The sequence below is a fragment of the Salvia miltiorrhiza genome, chromosome 3 (genome assembly GCF_028751815.1).
Source record: "Salvia miltiorrhiza cultivar Shanhuang (shh) chromosome 3, IMPLAD_Smil_shh, whole genome shotgun sequence".
Taxonomy (NCBI): Eukaryota; Viridiplantae; Streptophyta; class Magnoliopsida; order Lamiales; family Lamiaceae; genus Salvia; species Salvia miltiorrhiza.
Genome location: NC_080389.1, coordinates 16,496,576 through 16,508,053, shown reverse-complemented (window position 1 = coordinate 16,508,053; position 11,478 = coordinate 16,496,576). Strand labels below are relative to the sequence as shown.

The window sequence follows — 11,478 nt, the reverse complement described above, 5'->3', positions numbered from 1 at the left end:
TGTCAGACTGCCAAAATTAAGTTGAGTTGAGTCAAGTCAAGTGTTGGACAGTCATGCGATCGAGTGGTTCTCCCGCTGCTACTACAACATCAATACTTGCTCCGACGGGAAGAATTGATGCGGTTGGTCTTGATCGCGATGTTGAGGCAATATCGCCTCTGTCGACATGTGGCAATCTTAAAGGTTCAAGATTGCCCAACTTTAGGGTATATATTTTCATTAAATAAACCCTAACATATCAATCATCTATAAATGTAAGATGTGATCACATTATAATGCAAAAAAAGATCTGAATTGATTGTTGAGAGGCCTACTTTGCCACAATGACATCCACACATACACTCAACTTTGAGAAATACATGATAACATAGTATACGGCATTCAGATTTATTTTAAACTAGCTAGCTTGCAAAAAAGGAGCTTATCAACTACTCATGGTTAAACAAACATCACCAACCATTTCACTTTTAACTCCCTGCTTCTTTCATCAGTCGAGAATATCTGATAAGTTGGCTAGCTCCATCAATACTCTGCACTTGAAAACGAAAAACATGGCTGCTAAAAATGGTGTCAAATCATTCAACTTTTATAAATTTCTTTTACATCATACGAAGCACGGAGTCAAGTTTGAAAGATCATATCAAAAATGCTTCAAACTAACTTGTAGGCAATCCCGTTTCGCTTTTATATCTGTGGCCGAGTACAAAAGAGATTGGTTATGATCATGGATCTCAATCAGTTCAAGTGTTGGAATCTTTCCAATATCAACTGGGATCTCAGGCAAATATGGACAGCGATGAAGCATTAGGCGCTGGAGCCTCGGAAAGTGGCTACTTTCAGTTGTCCAGTTCTGCAGATTTGATTCATCAATATGCAAAAGTCTCAGTTTCACAAATCCTCCCTCGATAGTTTTCCAGAGTTCCCCACTGCAAGCATAGTTCTTTAGTTTCAACACCTGAAGAGAAGGCAACCGGCCAAAAACCATCATATATGTCCAAGGAAGCCGCCATCCACTCAATTCCAACTTTTTCAGCGATCCAGGAAAATTAAATTTGGGACACGGTTGAAATGAACAATGCGTCTCCAATTTCAACTTCTCCAGTCGACTTAGCAAACCAAGACTACCAAAATCAAAGTAGTTTGGACGAAACTTCTCCTCTAACGAGTAGCATATTTCCAACTTTCCGCACCATACTAGAACTAAATACAAAGTTTGTTGCCAGAGAAAGTGTTTGGAAGTTTCTTAGAGAAGACTTTGCTGGATCTTTTGGATCGGGTAAAGGAAGAAATGAAAAGGCGATAAGATGCCTTAATTGCTCCAGCTTCCAAATCTCCTCAGGCAACCTAACCTCCGATCTATAAATAATTAAAGTCTGAAGATTATGAAGCTTTGATATAGCTGGAGGAACAATATTGCTAGGAATTTTGGAAGCAAGGTAAGTGAGATGAATCAAATCAAACACTTGACCTAACTCCTAAATTGCATGATCATTTCTACGTAAAACATGAAGGACTTTAAGTGACTTAAAATTCTCTATAGAGCCTTTGGGCCTATACCCTCTCTGTGAAATACATATAATAGAATGGGTGCATGGGCTATGCGTAGAGTCCTTAAGATGAAGATCATACCAACTAACACTTATGCGTTGATGATTTTGTAGCACTTGTGGAAGAAAATGCCTTCTCACGATAGGATTAGGAAAGTAATCCATAATAGGTAGAAGGAACTTCTCTTCCCCAGCCTGTCTTGAACAAAAGTCCCGAACCACACTATGAAGCTTGCACCTTTTGATTTTGCCATCACTCTTCTTGCTAGTAACCAAAACTAGACTTTGCTTGACCAGCACCTCCAAAACATCTTCCGCCACCTCTTCCAACGTTTTAGATTCATCTCGACCTTCCAAAAAGCCCTCAGCTACCCAAAGTTTGATGAGTTCTGAGACACGGATCTCATAATCTTCAGGGAAGCCTGCCATATACAAGAAACACTCCCTCAAATGTCGGGGCAAGTGTTTGTAACTCAAAGATAATAATATTGTTTCCAACTGTCCATCATTTGCCCCAATTCGCTTCCACAACTTTGGAGTTCTATCAATCTTGGATAAAAGTCCTGCCACAGTAACAATTGAAAGGGGCAGTCCTTCGCAACGTTTTACATATTTTTTCCCAATATCTTGTAGCTCAACAGGACAATCTTGATCTCCGAAGACCTTCTTCTGGAACAAACGCCAACTTTGTTGGTCATCCAAGAAACGCATCATATGGATTGGGCTCGAAGAGTTAGCATAAGCAGCCACATTCTTTAGCCTTGTGGTTAATATGATTCGGCTTCCATTATTATCATCAGGTAATAGCCTCTGTATGTGATCCCAAGCTTCCGAACTCCAAATGTCGTCCACTACTATGAGATACCTCCTACCTTTTAAGTATTTGTAAATTTCAGACTCCTTCTTCTTGCATTGTAAATCATTCTCTGCTTGGATTCCCTTTCCTTTCATCCAAGCAAGCAGATTTGAAAGAATGATTTCTACATTGTAATCTTTCGATATTGTGACCCAAGCGTGAAAATCAAAATGATAGGTAATGAATGTATCATCATAAACAATTTTAGCGAGTGTGGACTTACCAATGCCTCCCATTCCCACAATAGGGAGGACTTGCAGCTCGGATGAATAGCTTGTAAGCCATGACATTATCTGCAACCTATCTTCATCAAAACCAACCACGACATCCTTGCTTGTCGGTAAAGATCTTGATGATGAACCAACAGCAGTCCACTTAATTCTCTCCGCTAATCTCCCCAACCGGTTTGGAATGCTGACAGTCCACTCTGTTGCTACAGAGAGATCTTCATCAAAATCTTCACTCTTGAGTGCAGATCTTGATGATGAACCAACAGCTGGAGAATCACTCAGCCGTCTTACGTTGCTAACTGAGTCTTCAGCAGCTGACATAATTCTCTCCGCTAATCTCTCCAACCGGTTTGAAATGCTGTCAATCAGCTCTGTTGCAACAGCTGGAGAATCATTCAGTCGTCCTACGCTGTCAACTGAGTCTTTAGCAGTTGACATATATCTCTTGGCTAATCTCCCCAACCGGTGTGAAATGTCGAAAGTCTGCAGTCTCACTGAATTCAGATCTTCATTAAAACCATCAAAATCTTCACTCTTGAAACCAACACCGGCAGAATCAACTGAGGACCTAATTCTCTCCGCTAAACTCAGCAACCGGATTGAAATGCTGACAGTCAGCTCTGTCGCTACTCTCAGATCTTTTACATCAAAATCCTCCAGATCATCAACACGGAGAGAATAGTCGACTAAATCTCTAGCAGTCGACAAAATTCTCTCCACTCTCACCAACAGGTATAAAAGGCTGACATCCAGCTTTATTGCAGATCTTGATGATGAGTCACTCCGCCTTGGTACGTTGTTGACTAGTTCGTCGAGACTCTTGCAGTAAACCACCACATCTCCGGCAGTTGAGGCGAGCTCCTCTACCAATTCCCCCAACTGATTTGAAAGTCTCACACTCGCCTCTATCGACCCACAATCTGAAACATTCTCTGGGGAGAAAATATACTCAATAATCTCTTGTGTTGTATTTACTGCCTCCGTAATTGCTTCCTTTTTTGGGAAATGTTTGAGGTTCAATTGCAAGAGCACAGCTTTGTCGTGGATGGATATAATTCGTAGTTTTACACGAAGAGTGGTGAGATCATCCTTACGTCTAAGGATTTGGCGTAAAATTTGTAGCAGGGAATCGAGAGCTTCAGAAGCCATATCAGGTGTACGCAAACAATAATTGTCAAACTGAATGCTTATCGGTTTGGATTGGAATTGCCAATCCTTCCTCTGATTTGCATACAAAACGTCCAAATTTTTAAAATGGCGGAGAAAGAGTGAAGAATGTTTCAATTGAGGGGCCCGCGGAAGGAGTCTCTCTTTGTTTTGATTTTGGCTTCTCTCATCTGAATCCGTTGGTTATATAGTTCTTTTTAGCCGTTTTTCTTGTAGTTGTCTATTTTGTCAAAACCTTTGCTTGTTGGTTTGTTTTTTATTTTATTTTTTGTTATTTTGCTTTTTTTTTTTTTTCCTTCTGAGTATTTTTTTCTCCTTTTATTGTTGTTTATTTTCGTCTCTCAAAGATTTTATGTTTTTTTTTTCTTTTATAAAATCTCTATTTCACATAAGAATGAGTCACTCTGGATATTTTTCATTTTCGCTTAATTTTTATTTTTTTATTTAATTGTAGTTTGTTATAATGTTCAGATAATTAAAAAAGTACTCACTCTGTGTCTCTGTGCCGATGAGGCCTAGCTCAAGTAGTAAAGTTGAGGCACCTAGAGACTCTCCTTTGTGAGAGATCTTAGGTTCAATCTCGTCTGCGTGCGGATAGTTTTCCAACTGTTGTGTGGGTAGTGTTTTCCATATTTGTGTGTGAGTAGTGTTCCGTATGCGTGCGGTTGTTTTTCTACCTTTGTGTATTGTAAAGATCCTGCCTGCGTGCGAGTTGCTTATTTGATTATATATTAGATACCTGTTGTAATTCTTAACTTAGTGTTTTCCACATTTGTATGTGGGTAGTGTTCCGCCTGCGTGCGGATGTTTTCTCGCCTTTAAAAGAGTACTCACCCCTAGTGATAATCTTGCGTTCATAGTGACTGAGGGGCTCGAAGACCAAGAAGTGAGTTATTTATACCAAGCATTCTTCTTACGGCTAGATCCAATCTCCTGGTCCCTACGGAATGGAAAAAGAATTTCACGCTCTTCCTTTCGGGAAGGGAGGATTAGGGAAATCCTATTGATTGTTGTTTTTTCCAGACCTCCGGGAATAACATGTTAAAAAAACGGCTCGAATGGTACGATCCCTCCATCACCCCAAATGAAGGGGTGATCTCGTAATTCTTAGTCTGTGAAGATGCGTTGTAGGTGCTACATTTTCTTTTTCCATCGAGGCCAAACCTAAACATGTGCTCGAGAGATAGCTGTCCATACACTGATAAGGGATGTATGGATTCTTGAGAAAAAAAGAGTCGTGGTGATCCCCCCCAAACCGCCCAGATCCCACAAGTGAATCAAAAGTTGGATCTACATTGTATCTCACCCGAATCGCCCCATCTATCCTGGGGGAGTATTAAATTAATTCAATTAAAATTTTATATTTGTTTTTAAAATAATAAACTATTAAGGTTAATTAATTTTAAGTTAGAATATATAAAATTTTAAGATTTTAATTTTTTACTATAGATATTAATTAAATTTAATTATACTCCACATGTCCCACATATTTATGCATATCTTCCATTTTTGGTATGTCTTTCAAATTTATGCATATTCTATTTTTGGACACTACCCCACACATAATTTTTACAATTTACCCTTCTAACTTATACTATTTACCCACAATTTATTTAACAATACCCTCAATATGAGACAATTTCTCCACTATCAATAATTTAAACAACTTTTATTAAAACCCGTGTCATGATCAACCATGCATATTTATAGGGGATGAAGGGAGTATAATACTAATATTTTTATTTTTATTATAATTATTAATAAAATAGTAAAATTAATAATGTCACACACACTTTGACACAATAAATTTTAATTGTTGTGGAGTGTGTGTGTTGGCCTAGGGGTAGGAGATTAATTTCAGACACTCCCTTCATCAACAAAAAAGAATTTCACTTGCCTTTTTTTTTGCCTAAAAGGAGTTGTATTTCAATTTTTAAACTATCACATCTCACCTTCTCCCCTATATATATTTAACTATAAATTATATTTTATTTTATTTTTAACTAATAATATAGCTTTATTTTACTCCCTCCGTCCCGCGAAGCGTGACCCACTTTCCTTTTTGGGTTGTCCCACGAAGCTTGACCTGTTTCTAAAAATAGTAAAAAATTTACTCTTTATTCACCTTTTCACTTTTTCACCTACCACACTTAATACACAAAATACCAATTTCTTAATTCTCGTGCCGAAAAGAAATGGATCACACTTCATGGGACGGAGGGAGTATTTTTTATATTAATAATATCCCTATAAATTGTACTTTTATTTAATTGCAACCATTTTATTAAAAGTGTGTTCAACATGATGTTTTTCGTGGACAGAGCGATTAAAATAAGTTAATTGATCACATATACATTATTCTTTTGCTCAGGACCTCAGCTCACTATTTGCTCTTTTCGTCTCCCCCTATGCCTTTTCTCTTCACATAGACACATTTTTCATCGTCCAATTCATCTCTCTCTCTCACACACACAGTACTTTTGTCATCTTCCAAACCATTTGATTTCATCATTAAACCTTGGTCGAAAAGTTTGATCTTCAGCAATGGCTTTTGCTGCTCTTGTTTCGGTAGCACAAGTCAGAGACCAAATTCTGACTCATGACCAAAAATATCCCATTCCTATTCCTTCAGTTTAAGAAATTGTATCAATCCATTTCCACACTACTTTCTCTCAATCACTGCTCTATCGTTTTTCAACAGATTGGAACACTATCGAGCTGAAAACTTTCCATCAATTTTGGGATCGATCGAGTCAACTGTGTTGAGTCCAATCATCAAGTCAACTGTTGGACAATCATGCGATCGAATGATTCTCCAGCTGCTGCTCCAACATCAACACTTGCACCGACGGGAAGAATTGATGCGGTTGGTCTTGATCGCGATGTTGAGGCAATACTCAGTCGCCTCCGTCGAGATGCTGACGAACTCCAAATCATTCCGATAGCTGGCGCAGGAGGAATCGGTAAAACAACTCTGGCTCGAAATGTTTATCATGATCCATATCTCATAGACAAGTTTGACATTCGTGCTTGGGTTACAGTATCTCAGGATTATAATTTTGGTAACATTTTCAAAAATTTGCTTGTTTCCATGAAAGTCTTTGTCAAAGAAGATATAACTGGATTGAGCAAAGAGGAAATGGCTTTAAAAGTGCACCAAACCTTAACCGATAGGATGTATTTGATCGTAATAGATGATATGTGGAGTACCAAGGCTTGGGATGAAATAAGGTCCTATTTTCCCAACAACTCCAATAGAAGCAGGATCATATTGGCGACGAGGCTAAAGGATGTGGCTGCTTACGTTGATTCTTCGGAGAAATTCCATGAGATGCAATACTTGGATGATGTTCAAAGTTTGAATCTACTTAAGAAGGAATTATGCAAAGGAGAATGCCGCCTTCCTATGTTGGAAGCGATGGAGAATATAGCAACAAAGATTGCGAGAAGCTGTGGAGGGCTGCCCCTTGCAATTGTGGTGACTGCAGGGCTTCTCTCTGAAGTCAGCGAGACTGAAGCCGACTGGGAGCAGATCGCGGACAACATAAATTTGGTCATCACAGCAGATGAGGAGAAGTATGCTGCAATATTAGATTTGAGTTATACCAATTTGCCTCATCATTTGAGGCCCTGTTTCTTATACATGGGAGCCTTTCCAGAAGATTATGAGATTCGAGCCTCAAAATTGGTGAAATTTTGGATAGCTGAGGATTTGGTTGAATCAACTGCAACCAAAACCCCTGAGGAAGTAGCAGAAGGGTGTCTGGAGGATCTGGTCAAGAGAAATCTTGTTTTGGTTACTAAGAGGAAGTCTAATGGCCGAATCAAGAGCTGTGGCCTTCATGATCTGCTGCGCGACTTGTGCCTAATGAGATCATTGGAAGAGAATTTTCTTCTAACTTTTATGGGTTCGTTTTTTCTTCCTGAAATCTTCGCAATGCAGCTCCGTATTAGTATATCTCATTCCATTATTCTTGCACACATTGATGGCTCAACCATCCATACTATTATATGCTACAGTCATAGTTCAGTAGACTCTTTGGAAAAATTTAGGAAGCTCAAGATATTGGATATGCTAAACACCAGTGTCCCAGCTCAAGTGTTTGAGCTTCGTGATCTTAGATTTCTTGCTTTCAGCTACCCCAATGCAATTCTTGAATCCACATTAAACCTTCGGAATCTCCAAACCTTGATTATTTATCCAGACGGCCCATCTATATTGGTTCATTTTCCAGTTGAAATATGGAAGATGCCACGGTTAAGACATCTCATCTCCCCCTCCGTTCATCCCTTACCCCATCCCGATGGAGCAACTTCTCCTTTAGAAAACTTACAAACACTTTCACTTGCAACCAACTTCGAATGTAGTGAAAGGATGTTGAAAATGATACCTAATGTTAAGAAGTTGGGCATATGTTACTCTGAAGAGAAGGTTGATGGGGACTATCATCTAGAAAACCTTCAACGTTTGTTAAAACTTGAGAAATTGAAAATGGAGATATGTGGTGATTTCTGTCTGAGGCCAAGTCTGAATCCTGTTTTTCCTAAGTCGTTGAAAAAGTTAACCTTGAGTGGTGGGCGGCGTCCTTGGGAAGATTTGAGTATTGTTGGTTCATTGCCTAATCTTCAAGTGCTCAAACTGAGAAACTATGTTTGTGATGGCAGCATTTGGGAAACAAGTGATGGAGAATTCGAGGAATTGGAATTTCTTCTAATTGATGAATCAAATCTTGAGAAATGGTGGACGGATAGCAGCCACTTTCCGAAGCTCAGGAGTCTAGTACTTCAACGCTGTCCTTCTCTTATGGAGATTCCAGATGATATTGGATACATTCCGACACTTGAACTGATTGAGATTGATGGACGGAACAAATCTCTCGTGGAGTCGGCCAAAAGCATACAAAAGGAACAAGAAACTGACTATGACAATTACACCATTCAAGTTCGTTATTGATATGCTCTTTCGACTGATGAGGTTAGCGATTATGTTTGTCTTTCTTTCCTATCTTAATTCAATTAAAAATTAGTGCTCTGCTATTGATTTTATTTATTGTAGATTTTACCATTCGATCTTACATTTACTCTCTGCGTCCCATAAGAATGTACATGATTGTTGGTGCCACCGATTTGAATAAATATTAGGTGAGTGTGTTATTAGTGGAAAAAGAAGTCCAGGGAGTATTTATTTTATTTTGTTTTATTTGGAGAAATAAAAAAGTTGCCTTAATAATTTTTTTTGATATTTTGTTGCCTAATCTTCAAGTTGCCTTAATAACACAACATTTATTCTAGTTAATAACTCATACATCACGAATGTATTACATAAAAATAAATTTTTTATTTCAATACACCTCCTTAATTTGAAATTTAGTTCATGACGTCAAGCAAATTTCTCAATCTTCGAAAGTTTACAAATTTCAATGACTGAAAATATCTGCATCTTGATCATGAGTCTTCAAATAATTAAGTTTCATTTCTTTATTGGATATGAGATCTGAAATAAAATGATAGTTGTATGAATGTATTTGCATCTATCACGGAACATTAATTCTTGGCCAATGTTATGGCGGACTTATTATCAATGTATATCCGTTGAACCTTCTTATGGCAAGTTGAGTTCTTGGAACAAATTTGTTAACCACGTAGCATAACATACACAAGAGGTAGCTGCAATAAGCTCCGCTTCACATGTAGACAATCACAATATGTTGTATTTCTTTGAATTCCAAGTAAACGTCGAATTTTCCCTAAAAAATATGAATCTGAAAGTACTCTTTCGACTTTTAATATCACCGACTCAATCACTATTAGGGGTGGAATGAATACTCGATATCTGAATATTCTATTCGAACCAAATCAAAATTTCTTTGATTCGGAAAGATATATACTTCATTCAACCCTCTTCTACCTCTCAGATAAATAGTCAATCATCAAAGAACTTATAACTCGTGAAACACCCAATAGCAAAGAGTTAGCCGTCGAGCCTTTAGCACATGCCTTAATTAGAGCATCTCCAATGCATTGGATCTTAGAGTGGGTCTTAGATCCCTATTTCCACAAAATTCACATTTCTACATTTTTATTTTTAAATTCTAAATTTCATTAAAATTAAAATTCAACATTACAATAATTAAACTAAAATTAAAGACATAATTAAAATACGATAATTAAAAATTACATAATTTAAACTAAAGAAAAAAAAAACTACATAAATTAAAATCCTACTCTAGATAAGTCCACGACGCTTGAACACTTCTTGGACCACGTGGTTGTGCAATATCCTTTGTGCATCCGTCATGTGCGTAGTATCAGTGCTGAGGAGCTTCATATCGAACTCCTCCCTTTTCAACTCGGCTTGCTTGTTTCTGGCTTCGACGATTTGCCCCGTTTGGAGAGCATGCTCCTTCATGCTTTCAGCGACCTTCTCAAGGGCGTCGGAGTACGCCGAGTTTCCCGAAGACTCTTCTCCCTTCTTCCTCTTGCTCTTGTCTCGCTTTGCCGCTTTTTGGCCTTAGGGCCTCGTTGTGATACTCGGCTCCGAAGAAGTGGTGGTTGCTTGGCCATCGGAGCCCTTCGACTTCTTTGCGGAGTGGACATCCCCGACTTGCGACATGAATCTTTCACACTCGCGCAGGACTTTCCAAGCTTTGATGTAGGAGAATTGCTTCTTGAAATTCGTCTCGAACATCGTCTGGGCTTGTTGGGTGATTTGGTCGTCACTCATACCGCTGCCCCAATTGTCCTTGGAAGTGTTGTAGAAGCCCTCGAAATATTTCGTGTCCTTTTGGACACGTGCGAAGTGGGATTTGAGATGATCCGGCTTACGCTTCGGCGCTCCTGGCGGTTTAAGCGCGTTGAACTTCTCCGCGATTGCTCCTTAATATTGGAGCAACTTTAGGAAGGTTCCCAAAATAGGATTGTGGGTAGCCTCCGCCCACAAGATTGCCACGAGCTTGATAGCGAATATTGGGCGCGGGTTCCCTTGGCTTTCGACTTCTCCACCTCCGGCACTTCTTGGACGTTGGTGGGCGTGAGAAGATTTCTCGTAGCCAAGACATTGGAGGCTTGCGAAAACGGAGCAAACCCCATCATCGGGAGATGAGGAGGGACGCTTTCACCTCCGGCGTGCTGTTGAAGATATTCGTCGAACTCGCAATCCATTGCAAAAAAAAATTTGAAGGGAGAACTGTAGTTGAGATAATGAAAAAGTAGTGAATTTGAGATTGGGGAAGTGTGGAATTTATAGAAGGGAAAGAAAAGAAAAGAAAATTAAAATTCAAACTAGCCGTTTGAATTAGAAACGGTCGAATTTAAAAGAAAAAAAAATCAAACGGTAAAAATTTGAAAAAAATCGAATTTTACATTTTTTTTTTTAATATGGCGCGTCCCGCGGACGCGCCAAACACCTCCCCCCATCGCCCCGATTCTCCCCTTCGCCATGGCTTCGAATCAAGCCGTGTCTCCAGCACGGCCGACGCGTCTCCAGCGACCAACGCTGGAGATGCTCTTACAATCACAAATAGAAAGTACAAATCTGTCCCCTGTGACCAAACAAGAAAAGAGAAACGAAAGAGTTGACACACTTAGAGCACTCCCAGCAGAAATCTCAAAATTATGCTCCTATAATCCTCCCTAAAGCTTCCCTATTTAATTTTAGGATCTCGATTTTATAAATGCA

The 11,478-nt window shown here is 39.0% G+C and overlaps 2 protein-coding genes across 2 annotated transcripts; one reads left to right on the top strand and one right to left on the bottom strand.

Annotated features, from left to right (window-relative positions):
* Positions 1-640: 640 nt before the first annotated feature.
* On the bottom strand, positions 641-3,782 carry LOC131018463 (putative late blight resistance protein homolog R1B-16). The gene is made up of 3 exons (XM_057947182.1): positions 1,786-3,782; positions 1,164-1,356; positions 641-955 (listed from the first exon to the last, which is right to left on the bottom strand). The coding sequence occupies exons 1-3, from the start codon at positions 3,780-3,782 to the stop codon at positions 641-643; spliced, it is 2,505 nt and encodes an 834-aa protein (XP_057803165.1).
* A 2,815-nt stretch (positions 3,783-6,597) lies between these two features.
* LOC131018462 (putative late blight resistance protein homolog R1B-16) lies at positions 6,598-8,754 on the top strand. Its single transcript, XM_057947181.1, has one exon. The coding sequence runs from the start codon at positions 6,598-6,600 to the stop codon at positions 8,752-8,754; it is 2,157 nt and encodes a 718-aa protein (XP_057803164.1).
* The last annotated feature ends 2,724 nt before the right edge of the window (positions 8,755-11,478 follow it).